Source organism: Odontomachus brunneus, unplaced genomic scaffold, assembly GCF_010583005.1.
Source record: "Odontomachus brunneus isolate Ranch 3 - 2012 unplaced genomic scaffold, Obru_v1 Obru_scaffold_196, whole genome shotgun sequence".
NCBI lineage: Eukaryota > Metazoa > Arthropoda > Insecta > Hymenoptera > Formicidae > Odontomachus > Odontomachus brunneus.
Genome location: NW_022639646.1, coordinates 417,886 through 430,695, shown reverse-complemented (window position 1 = coordinate 430,695; position 12,810 = coordinate 417,886). Strand labels below are relative to the sequence as shown.

At 29.9% G+C, this 12,810-nt stretch overlaps 3 protein-coding genes across 7 annotated transcripts in view; all 3 read right to left on the bottom strand.

Moving 5' to 3' along the window:
- LOC116851949 (endoplasmic reticulum aminopeptidase 1-like) overlaps positions 1-2,094 on the bottom strand; it is a 2,269-nt gene extending 175 nt beyond the window's left edge. Inside the window, exons 1-3 of the mRNA XM_032831882.1 lie at positions 2,006-2,094; positions 759-1,252; positions 15-155 (exon numbers count right to left, since the gene is read on the bottom strand). Coding sequence (XP_032687773.1) covers positions 15-155; positions 759-1,252 — 635 coding nt within the window. The 5' untranslated portion in view covers positions 2,006-2,094. The remainder of the gene's footprint in view (positions 1-14; positions 156-758; positions 1,253-2,005) is intronic.
- A 1,787-nt stretch (positions 2,095-3,881) lies between these two features.
- Positions 3,882-5,815, bottom strand: LOC116851929. Of its 2 annotated transcripts, XM_032831862.1 has the most exons (3): positions 4,925-5,815; positions 4,300-4,486; positions 3,882-4,119 (listed from the first exon to the last, which is right to left on the bottom strand). In XM_032831862.1, the coding sequence occupies exons 2-3, from the start codon at positions 4,438-4,440 to the stop codon at positions 3,943-3,945; spliced, it is 318 nt and encodes a 105-aa protein (XP_032687753.1). In that variant the 5' UTR covers positions 4,441-4,486; positions 4,925-5,815; the 3' UTR covers positions 3,882-3,942. The 2 variants fall into 2 exon arrangements, with proteins under 2 accessions (XP_032687753.1, XP_032687754.1); XM_032831863.1 differs by lacking the exon at positions 4,925-5,815 and having other exon boundaries at positions 4,300-4,609.
- Positions 5,816-6,007: 192 nt separating this feature from the next.
- The window catches only part of LOC116851913 (glutamyl aminopeptidase-like), an 8,030-nt gene continuing 1,227 nt past the window's right edge, over positions 6,008-12,810 (bottom strand). For 3 of the 4 annotated variants that reach the window (XM_032831840.1, XM_032831839.1, XM_032831841.1), the window contains exons 3-13: positions 11,610-12,103; positions 10,550-11,005; positions 9,939-10,125; positions 9,590-9,749; positions 9,423-9,504; positions 8,685-9,013; positions 7,846-8,120; positions 7,143-7,333; positions 6,667-6,972; positions 6,495-6,576; positions 6,137-6,288 (exon numbers count right to left, since the gene is read on the bottom strand). In XM_032831840.1, the coding sequence (XP_032687731.1) occupies positions 6,163-6,288; positions 6,495-6,576; positions 6,667-6,972; positions 7,143-7,333; positions 7,846-8,120; positions 8,685-9,013; positions 9,423-9,504; positions 9,590-9,749; positions 9,939-10,125; positions 10,550-11,005; positions 11,610-12,103 (2,688 nt within the window). In that variant the 3' untranslated portion in view covers positions 6,137-6,162. Of the gene's footprint in view, positions 6,289-6,494; positions 6,577-6,666; positions 6,973-7,142; positions 7,334-7,845; positions 8,121-8,684; positions 9,014-9,422; positions 9,505-9,589; positions 9,750-9,938; positions 10,126-10,549; positions 11,006-11,609; positions 12,104-12,810 lie in introns of all 4 variants that reach the window. The other variant, XM_032831842.1, reaches the window with a different exon arrangement.

The window sequence follows — 12,810 nt, the reverse complement described above, 5'->3', positions numbered from 1 at the left end:
CTTGATAATCATACCATTCAGGTACACTCGAGAAGATCTTATATGATATATCATATTTCACTGTCATATGCAAGTATTCTTCTATCTCCGTATCATACCAGTTTGGAAACAGTCTTTTAATTGCGTTTGATGAATACATGTTGGTGACAATCCACCTGCCGTATTTGAAAAAGGAATTTGGGTAGGGAAAAATTTTCAGCCGTATTATAAGCTCGATACACGATTGATTGATATACTTTCATAAAGATCATGTAGATACGGTGTCTAATATTGAAGAAGTATGTATTACTACATCTCGAATTATATAAACTTTATACAAAGATTTCAGCGCATCGTATACTCTGGTGGAAAAATATTTCTTATAACATCTTTTAAACTGCAAGGATATCTTCTACGCTTATGAAATGTTTCAAAACAATCTGGACATATCCGGATTTTATAAGATTCTTACAAAAGTTTCTTCTCTTATTTTTCGCTATGACGTGTGAGGAAAAAAGATTCGTTTCGAAAAAGCTCAGCAATATTAGTGCTACGAATTGTCAAATTCTTGCGGGGGCATTTAAGAAACCCGTTAAAATCCACAGGAAACATATGAAAATTCATTAGAATAATTGGAAATTTGTCAATAAACTCTTGCGATTATTTGAAAGATATTTTTCTCAAGATTAGCGACTGAAATATTGTAAATAGTCTTTTATTAACAGCGAACAATGTTATTTGCAATTATGCACTAGCATAATATTTCATTGTGAATTTACCTAGTTTCATTTGTCCAAGAGTATGGATAAATGATTTTGTTTACATTTTTATCCAAAGGAGAATAGTGTTCTATATGTAAACTATGAATCCCAAAGGATATGTAATCATGAAATAACAAGATCATTATTCCACTCTCGGGACAATGCACTACTTTCCATAGTATAAGTTCAGCATGTTCCTCATGACATCTCGGTTTTGCATTAGGTTTCATAAGCATTGTGCACGCTATATCTATTTCCAAATCGTGTCCATGCAGAGATATATTCGACGTAGGTTTTTTTACATTTATTGTGATATCGGTTTTGCCTAACAAGATATTTCTCTGCGGCATTATTTCAATGGTGACATCAAATCTTATTGGTTCCACTTGAGCGGTAGATATTCGCCCGAAAGGAAGTGAGCAATTTGTATAATCATTCAAAGAGACGGGAATCATTGAGACAATAATGAAAAGTAGTTTTAAAGATGTCGTCTCCATTTTGGATAGAAGCATCTACACAAGGAACATAATTGTTAACTAACAAAACTTTTTAATACATATAAAATATTCGTGACAATATTGTTTTTTTGTTTTGATTTTGTCATGTGAGAAACAAAGAGGACCTAAGAGAAATGATGGAAGAATAGAGGTATGTTTATCTGATGTTTATCACAAAGATCAGTGCTTTGTTAGAAGGAACACATCTTGATATTGTGCAAAATATCTTATTTTCATGTTTTTTCACAGACAGAACGAATAATTAATATTTTCTCAAATTTATTTTAAAGGCAGAACTGAAAAGAAAATAAAATTATCATAACTCTTATATTGAAAGTTGTTGTAAAGAAATGTAAAGAAATCGTTGTAAAAAATGTAGTTGGAAATTTAATTCTTTATCACACATAAGAAGCATGAGAAAAACTCGTTTAGTAATATGTAAGATTGCCGAATAGAAACGAAACTTTCGAATGTGTTAAAACATGTGGAAAGAATACATTAAAATAAAATATAGGACTATATGTTTGAAACAAAATGAAAAAATTTTATGTATATATATATATATATATATATATATATATATATATATTCATGCTTAATGTCAAATCTAAATTTTCATGTCTGTTTCGTATTTCGAGAATATGCGTATTTTATTCAGAAAGTCTATTGCATAATGAAATCCGAGGAGGACAGGTTTATTGCTTTGGTGTACATGATTACTCCTGTTTCCTACGAAAGAAAGTGTTATCTGAAATTGTTGTATCTTACCTTCACGCGCGCATAACAATTCACCACATACTAACGACAACAACAGTGGTTGGTGTCATTTTATATATGTAGTGAGTGTTGGCAAGATCCAATGTCGCATGTAAAAGATATACTTTATCATTACACACATACATGCCAGTGATTTATATCAAAATGTTACATGCTATATTTCTATTTAAAATGAATCCTTATGAAAAATACCGCCACCGCTATGTTACACGACGTAATCTGATACATTTAAACTTATACATATTACATATCTAGATGAGATACATGAAAAAATATACAAGGTGTTTGACAGCATTCATATCGGAACTAACATATCGCTGGAATAGATCAAGGTAAGTAATAGAATCGGTATCTTTCTCGAAATAATTATGTAAAACGTTGACTTAATAACAAAGAAAAATTTGTACCGAGTGCAGTACGGATGCTGTCAAACACTTTGTATATGACTGATACAACTGACACTGTCAACCACACAACGACTGTAATGGACAAATTTGAATTTTTGTTCTCTAATTATAAGCTGCTACTGATTTTAGTTGTGCGGCGCTTACGCGTGATTGTGGAAGGCTTCTTCATTGAAATGTAAACTGCATGTACCGAAGAAGTGTAAAGTCGCGAAATCAGAGAACGTCTGCATGATGGCATAACATATGCATTAGAACGAATGTTACAATTATATAGACGATAATGCAAAGCTTAAAATTTGCAAAGCTTAAAATAATTAATTAATTTACAGCATTTTTCCAGTTTCACTTTTCTTGTGATATAGAAGAGGATAAAGTAATCCATTGATTCTAATATCTCCCTTGGCTTTATAAAAAATAGGTTTCAACTATAAATAAATGTCGCTATTTAATGCAGTTTGTAGATTTTGGGTTACAAACAAATACACTTTATTTTATGTTATAAATATTCTTAATATAATATATATAATATATAATACAATATAAAAAGTGCCGCACATAGATTATAATTCGTACAAATAGTGGTAAAAGTTATGCATCAGTTAGGTTATTATCACTAGAAATCATCATAGAACGCTTTAAACTTCCTCCGTTGTCTTAATAATAGTTCTCGTTTTGCTTTGATCAGTTTTCTAACTTTGCTGCATTGTTCATTACCAAATAACTCCTTGGTTACGTGTATATTTATCTAAGACATATTATGTGGATATTATTCAGTAATAAGGTAACAAGTCAATAAGCCCAATATAATAACGATAATTAATAAAAAAATATATTTCCATTAACCATGAGTTCATTATTTCTTTCATTGTATACTTTTGAATGTAACGTTTAGGATATACTTCCTCAATGATTGTCCAGAAACTCGTGTTGCTGGCCAAACAATAATAATGAAAATATAAATTTTTGAATTTAACATCTGTCTCTCTTTAAAGATAATTTGATAGAAGGGACGTAGTAATACTTAATTCATTCAACCGTATATGTATATACAATATAACAATGTATATAATATAACGTAATGAAAAATAATTGTGCAAATGGATCAGCTAATTATTCACTAAAAATTAAGATATTTGTTTTCTTTCCTTAACATGCCGCGAATTATTAATGAGAAGGTAAATTTGCGTAAGATTCTGCGCTAACAACACAAAAGCTGAATACATAATTTTGAGTAAAATAAAATTTTTCATTAAAAAATAGTAAACAATACATGTATAATATAGATATAGAAAGTATAAGAGAATAAAATTGTAATAATGCCATAAATAAACTCACCGAGATTGTAAAATTATAATAATACCATAAACTCACCGAGATTGTACATATTTCTCAATAATCTCATCAAACTTTAGTGGAGTGAGCAAATTGAGTAACATACGAATTAGGGCGAATGCTACACTGATTCAAACCGTAATGCATATAAAATTTAGATAATTTGGAATAATTGATTAACCGCAGTTATTAACTCTCCCTCTTATCTTTCTTGTGATACAGTAAAGGGTAAAGTAATTCATCAATTCCATAATGGTTCTTAGATTTATGTATAGTAGGTTCGAATTCTAAATAAATGTCACTATCTAAAGCAGTCTGTAGATTCTGGACTAAGAACAGTTTCATCATTTCTTTTCCCAACCATATCTAAAAGCAACAGATTTTATTATATCGTGAAAGATGTTCGAAATAACAAAATAAATAAGCATCCGTGACTATGTATGGTGCACTTACGAGCGCTTAACTATTATTACAGGGTTAACATTGAGTTTTAACAGTTAAAGCAAATTCTCTTACATTTTAATAGTTTTCATTTGATAAAATTACCTTGTTTGCAATATAAAAACTGTAGAAGTACGCAAGTATTTCATCGAACCACTTATCGTCCATGTTCAAATGTGAGTTCATTATACCGACAAACAATTGACGTGATATTTCATATGATACTAACTTCGCAATATCAATCATTTTTCCAGGAGAATTTACTCCTTCCTTGTACGTAACATCTTTTTCCCTGTAAATTGGAAAAAGCTACTTTTATAAAATGTCTTCGTTAAAAAAATTAATTATTATATAACATTCAACGTATCTCTATATTTACTGCGCAACATTTATAAGTTTTAATCTTCTAATTGGCTATATTATTCTACGAATAACTATCAAAAAAAAACGCGCAATATCTTTCTTTTTCTGCAGTGTAAATTGTGAGATAATTTTTTTAATGATAGCATGATATGCTCTCATCATAGTTTCTACAACTACGTTTTAAGGGTATGCAAAAGCATATGATAATGTCGAGAAATATTGATCACATAGAGAGAAGGGCGATTCGATCGTTATACCAAATATGCACTAACACGATCACGCTATCACTATTTTTCTCGTTTATCTTCCACAGGTTATCTTATGCAGGTCTTACATAAAAATATGTGTTACGGTTTGTCTTGCATACCTGTAAGCAATCAGTCCAAGTCACCCCGCGGACTTCATCGGGCCAGTTGGGAGTACGATATGGTCAATTTTATTTATGATTTCAAACAAACCGATGTTTATGATCTATTTAAATTGTAATGTGGTATGAAATGCTACTGTGTGCGCGTATTCGAGTGCTACCGTCGCATTCGATTCTTGCCACAGATAATTCATGTCGTATTGTTTGATATTCGTTTTGAAATAACAGTATGAATAAGCTCTATCATGATTACTCATGATGTGATCCAAACATTAGATTATTGTGTTATGGTATTCATTACGTTTTTTCATTACATAAGCAATTAGTTTCGCTGATGCTAATGTATTAGCAGATAAAAAATACTACCTCGTCTACAGCAGAGAAACCATAGTATGATGCGAGCATCTCCTTTATCCATAAGTCATGGTTTATATTCTTGATATAAACAATGAAGAAACAATTGACGTGCTACCTCGTATGATACCAACTTTGCAACATTAATTTTTCGACCATCATAATCTAAATGTGTAATACGAAATTCTAAATTTTTATCGAAATTAATATCTTCTTCCCTGTAAATTAGAAAAGAAGTTACTTTTATTATTATTTGTTACCTAATATGTGGTACAAATGTAATACTTTTGACGGGTATTAGAGTAATTTCTCGCGAGAAATGATGATAAATATATTTAACTTAAAATGTTAGTATAATTGTGTAATAACATTTAGAGGAATATAATCTCCTGGAAATTAAGAATGCATAATTAATACTTAATATTTTTTAATCTTTTAATTTTATTTAATCTTAGTCTTACTTAATCTTTTTTTTCGCGAAATTGTACATGTACGAAAAATATCTTTCAAATTGCAAATTGTTAAACCAGATTTAATAATCTATAACGCGCAAGAATGAAGAGAAACGCGAAAGTCGTTGTATAAGAGTTATAAGATGAAAAATAAAAAATAATATTTTAGCGGAAAATCCGTATGTATCTTTTTTTAAGTACTCATGCTTTTTTGTATATTTTTTTATTTCTTCTGTCGACTCTTATACGGTACAAGTTACGAAAAAATATACATTACTTTATGCTATAAATATCCTTCATATAATATATATAATATATAATATAATATAAAAAGCCCACACATTATAATTCGTATAAATAATGGTAAAAACTATAATTTGTATAAATGATGGTAAAAACTATGTGTCAACTAGGTTACATCACTATAAAACATTAATCCTGAAATACTGTAAACTTCCTTCGCTGTTTTAATAGCTGATCTCGTCGTATTTCTATCAGTTCTTCAACCTTGCTCCATAGTTCATAACCAACAAACTCCTTGGTTATGCGCATACTTATCTAAAACACATTACGTGGATATTAATTAGTAATAAGGTAACTAGTCACTAAGGCCAATATAATGATAATTCGCAGCATATTTTCTCATGTTTTAATAATTAATGCAGGTTAATATACACGTGCTTTATTTAAATAAATAAATATAAAATAAAAAATAAATACTGAATTAAATAAATTAATAACAAATGCATAATTGTAAAATTTACCTTACTGAGTAGCATTTCGCTATGCACATTCATAACGATATCACCGAATAGAGTTAGATTACCATGAAAATCGTGGGGGAATCTATAAAATTATAATATATTACATTTAATCAAAGTAGATAAAATTACATCTAATAATAATAAAGAGTATATTTCTCATGAAGAAGAATACCTATCTATTATTTGGAAATAATTGTTCAAGAAAAAATTCAGCACTTTTTGCTTTGCAACATGTTTCTTAATAATAAAACGATGTAATTTTCCCATTGATAATTTTGTTGTATTGATCTCATAGGGTCTCACAATCGACATCCATTCCAAATAATGTAATAAGATATTTTCATCTTCTATACACATTAAGCGTTCTAAAATCTCCATATTTTCTCCTTCAACGCCTTGTTGCCAAAGCAGTTTCGAAACAGTCCTATTTACGTTCATCATTCCGGTACAGTACATCCAGTTTGTCCACCGCGTAATTCTACGACATAAGCAATTTAAAGAAATAAGCACTTGTAACAAAAATTTAACCCTTTATTTAATTCTTCGATCATGCAATTCATCAATCATGATGCAAGATATAACATGTTAAAAATTATTATAAACAATAAATAATATTATAAACAAACAGCAATTTTAAAGAATATTTACATGTTCTGTTCACTATTGTGTATATACGCGATCAATTTTTTGGCAGTGACCTTTCTGCATTCTTCATGGCCGAACTCGCAAGCCCACTTTATTGCTAGTAATCTTAACGGCATCGTCATTTCATTATCGGACTTTTGTTCTTCGTATCCCACTTTACGAAGAAGTGAATTCAATATAAGCAGAAATTTAGCCTGGAATCCGTTACATAACATGAATTTTAAATAACATTGAACTCTCTTTTATATCTTGGAGTGAAATTTGATTCGAAAACCAAGTAACAGCTGAGTCGAATTCGAGTTATTTTTCATTCCTATAGAGTGAATTCTCTATTCGGAATTATTGTGAATATTTTCACTCGAAATTGAAGAATGAATCCGAAACATTCCACCGTCAGCGAAACATGTTAACTCCAATCGAATAACATATCATAAGAAATCAGAATCTTGTCTAAGCTTGATTGAGATGTTCACTCTTGTGATATCGAGCGGCATTATTTTCACTGTTATCTCGATATTACCTACTATTACTTTTTATCCCAAGATATTTAGAAAAAAGATATCATAGCAGATAAGTATAAAACATCCATATCTATATTTGCAAGTCAATTTGCTATATTCTTATTTAATTTCTCGACGATTTGCGACAACTCATAAAATATAAAATAGCAACTGAAAAGTTCTGTCCGTTAAATGTTTTTTCTCACCTTCGTCGATTCGCCTACTGAAAACTTTAAGAAAGTCGACATATACGAGAGAATGTTAAACATTGGATACCATACTATATAATTAGTCTCGTTATTTAGAAACTTTATAACATTGAAGAAGAGTGGAGGTTCTATTTTCCCAGCTGTTGTAAAGTAAAATGCATCGTTGACAATCTGTGCTCGACTAAGAACAGGTATAGGTGCAAGGATAGCAGACTGTAAGTGATCCGCAAGTAGTAACCAATTCTGGCTATCGTAATTAACTCGATAGTAACCTGTCGTAAAATAAAATAAGCATGTAAGATATTTTCGAATTTGTACATGAAGAAGTGATTTAAACGAGATATCATTGGATTTTTTATCAAATTACAAAATTTACAGTGTATAAATTCTTAATAGGAAGTATTAAACTGTTTATGAAATATTTGCTGCAGTGAAAATTTCTACAATATATATATATATATATATATATATATATATATATATTATTATATTACATAGTTATTATTACATTGATTTCATCTCAACATCAACATTGAAAATGAACTACTTCTTGAGATATTTCATATTCTATCCTGATATTTTTTGTCATATCACATAATTTGTGTCATGTAGATCACATAATTTTTCTCGTAAGTCATATATTTGTACATAAAGCAGATATAGTCAATTACTCAGAATTTCTCATATACTCTTCCGCAAATTTCACTATTTGTAGAGTTAGCAACAAGCTCTAATTATTTTAAAGCAAATTTATCCAAGCACACGAAATTACTCAGATTAATAACCTGTCACAGAATGAATCACGAGATATTATAAGCTTATTAGTTTGTGCTTACCGAATTGTTCCATGTCAACGAAAAGAGAATGACTTGAATTTAAAGTACTAATGGATCTTAGCTCATTTCCTTCACAAAATACAATATTATCGAAATGCGAATTTGAATAGAACGTAAAGGGTATTTTAAAATTGAAGCCACTAGTAGGCACTGTTGCATTATTTATTGCTGTTTTCGTTATAGACACTGTTTTCTCACTATAGTTACGAGTAAAGTACATTTCTGGGTGGTGTATATTCACTAACCATGAATGCATTATTTCAGTTACTTTACACTGTTTGTACTCTTTAGTATGTACTTGCTCGACGATTATCCAGAAATTCGTGTTGCTGGCGAAACAATAATAATAAAAATATAAATTTTTAATTTCAACAGAAGTCTCTCTCTTTTCAAAGATAACTTGGTAGAAGAAAGTGCATAATTCATTCAATCCTAAATGTGTACATAATATAATTATGTATGTAAAATAACGTAATGAAAAATGGTTATGCAACTAATTAGCTAATTATACGATAAAACATTGTATGTGTGTACTTTTTGCTTAACATGCCTCGAATTATTAACAAGAAGCTATCTTTGCGTAAGCTTCTGCGCTAATGATACAAAAGCTGAATGTACAATTTCAAGTAATATAAAATTTTCAATTAAAATACAATAAAAAATACATATATAATATAGATATAAAAAAGTATATGAGAATAAAATTATATAATTATATTATTACATCAATAAACTCACCGTGATTGTACATATCTTTTAATAATCTCATCAAACTTTTGTGGAGTGACCAAATAGAGTAACAAACGAATTATGGCGAATGCTACAATGATTTAAATCGTAATGAATACGAAATTTAGATAATTTACAACAATTGATTAACCGTATTTATCAAGTCTCCCTCTCACCTTTCTTGTGATACAGTAAAGGGTATAGTAATCCATCAATTCCATCATCCCTCTTAGATTTATGTATAATAGGTTTAGTCTCTAAATAAATGTCAATATCTAATGCAGAAAGTAAATTTTGGACTACGAACAGCTCCATCATTTCTTCTCCCAACCATATCTAAAATCAATAGATTTTATTATATCGTCAGAATTGTTCTAAATAACAAACTAAATAAGCACTGCGTGGCTATTTATGATGTGTTTAGAAACGCTTAACTATACAGAGTTAATTACAGAGTTAACATAGCGTTTTAACAGCTGAAGCAAATTCTTTTGCATTTTAATAATTCTCATTTGAAAAAATTACCTTATCTACAATGTAAAAACTGTAGAAGGACGCAAGTATCTCATCGAGCCATTTATCCTCAATGTGAACATGCGAGTTCATTACACCGATGAACAATTGACGTGACATTTCGTATGATACCAACTTCGCAATATCAATCATTTTTCCAGGGGAATCTACTCCTTCCTTGTACATAATATCTTTTTCCCTGTATGTTGAAAAAAGCTACTTTTGTAAAAAGTCTTCGTTAAAGAAATTAATTGTTATGTAACATTCAACGTATCCCTACATATGCTGCGCATACTTTGGAAGCCTTAATCTTCTATTTGTTTGTACTATTCCGGCAATTATCAAAATTATCAAGTTATCAAAGGAATATGCAAAATCATTTCCTGCAGCATAAAGTTCGAGATTATTTTTTTAGTAATAGCATTATATGCTTTCATTATAATATCCACGACTGCGTTTTAAGGATATGTAATACTAAATAATAAAAAAATGTCGATCACACATAGAGAGAAAGATTCGAACGTTATGTCATATAAGCACTAACACGATCACGCTACACTTCTCGTATTTCTTATACATACACGTCTTATAGAAAAATATGTGTTACGGTTTGTCTTGTATACCTGTAAGCAATTAGTCCAAGACGTCCCGCAGACTTCATCGGGCCATATGGAAGTATGACATGGTCAATTCTATTTATGATTTTAGACAAAATGATGTTTACAACCCAATTAAAATGCAATATGGTATGATATGCTACTATATGCATGTGTGTGGCTGATGGCGTCGCTCTCCCTTCTTGCCACAAATAGTTCATATCGTATTGTTTGGTGTTTGTTATCAAACCATGGACGAACATAAATGTAATGGAATAAGTAGAAATTTCGTCAAAGTGCGTATAAAACGTCCTTCGTACATTTCTATCTTGATAATCATACCATTCAGGTACACTCGAGAAGATCTTATATGATATATCATATTTCACTGTCATATGCAAATATTCTTCTATGTCCATATCATACCAGTTTGGAAAAAGTCTTTGTATGGCGTTTGATGAATACATGTTGGTGACAATCCACCTGTCGCATTTGAAAAAGGAATCTTGGGTAGGGAAAAATTTTCAGCCGTGTTATAAGCTCAATACACGATTGATTGATATACTTTCATAAAGATCACGTAGATACGGCGTCTAATATTGAAGAAGTATGTATTACTACATCTCGAATTATATAAACTTTATACAAAGATTTCAGCGCATCGTATATTTTGGTGGAAAAATATTTCTTATAACTTCTTTTAAACTGCAAGGATATCTTCTACGCTTATGAAATGTTTCAAAACAATCTGGACATATCCGGATTTTATAAGATTCTTACAAAAGTTTCTTCTCTTATTTTTCGCTATGACGTGTGAGGAAAAAAGATTCGTTTCGAAAAAGCTCAGCAATATTAGTGCTACGAATTGTCAAATTCTTGCGGGGGCATTTAAGAAACCCGTTAAAATCCACAGGAAACATATGAAAATTCATTAGAATAATTGGAAATTTGTCAATAAACTCTTGCGATTATTTGAAAGATATTTTTCTCAAGATTAGCGACTGAAATATTGTAAATAGTCTTTTATTAACAGCGAACAATGTTATTTGCAATTATGCATTAGCATAATATTTCATTGTGAATTTACCTAGTTTCATTTGTCCAAGGGTATGGATAAATGATTTTGTTTACATTTTTATCCAAAGGAGAATAGTGTTCTATATGTAAGCTATGAATCCCAAGGGATATGTAATCATGAAACAACAAGTTCATTATTCCACTCTCGGGACAATGCACTACTTCCCATAGTTTAAGTCCAGCATGTTCCTCATGACATCTCGGTTTTGCATTAGGTTTCATAAGCATTGTGCACGCTATATCTATTTCCAAACCGTGTCCATGCAGAGATATATTCGACGTAGGTTTTTTTACATTTATTGTGATATCGGTTTTGCCTAACAAGATATTTCTCTGCGGCATTATTTCAATGGTGACATCAAATCTTATTGGTTCTACTTGAGCGGTAGATATTCGCCCGAAAGGAAGCGAGCAATTTGTATAATCATTCAAAGAGACGGGAATCATTGAGACAATAATGAAAAGTAGTTTTAAAGATGTCGTCTCCATTTTTGATAGAAGCATCTACACAAGGAACATAATTGTTAACTGACAAAACTTTTTAATACATATAAAATATTCGTGACAATATTGTTTTTTTGTTTTGATTTTGTCATGTGAGAAACAAAGAGGACCTAAGAGAATTGATGAAAAATAGAGGTATGTTTATCTGATGTTTATCACAAAGATCAGTGCTTTGTTAGAAGGAACACATCTTGATATTGTGCAAAATATCTTATTTTCATGTTTTTTCACAGACAGAACGAATAATTAATATTTTCTCAAATTTATTTTAAAGGCTGAAAAGAAAATAAAAGAAGAACTGAAAAGAAAATAAAATTATCATAACTCTAATATTGAAACTTGTTGTAAAGAAATGTAAAGAAATCGTTGTAAAAAATGTAGTTGGAAATTTAATTCTTTATCACACATAGGAAGCATGAGAAAAACTTGTTTAGTAATATGTAAGATTGCCGAATAGAAACGAAACTTTCGAATGTGTTAAAACATGTGGAAAGAATATATTAAAATAAAATATAGGACTATATATTTGAAACAAAATGAAGAAATTTTATGTATATATATATATATATATATATATATATATATACAGGTTGTCCGAAACCTTCTTTGAATTACAAATCGTAGGAAAGTAGAACAGATTAAACAGAACAGAAAAGTCAAATATCATTTTGCGAAATTCGCAATAGTTTTCAAGTAATTAATTATTT

What these genes read in the sequence shown, in the direction of transcription:
- LOC116851929 (XM_032831862.1), bottom strand. Translation starts at nt 4,440, where the DNA reads ATGATTGATATTGCGAAGTTAGTATCATATGAAATATCACGTCAATTG. An exon ending in GTTTTTATATTGCAAACAAG is followed by an intron (nt 4,120 to 4,299) that starts GTAATTTTATCA and finishes TGTTGCTTTTAG; the next exon opens with ATATGGTTGGGAAAAGAAAT.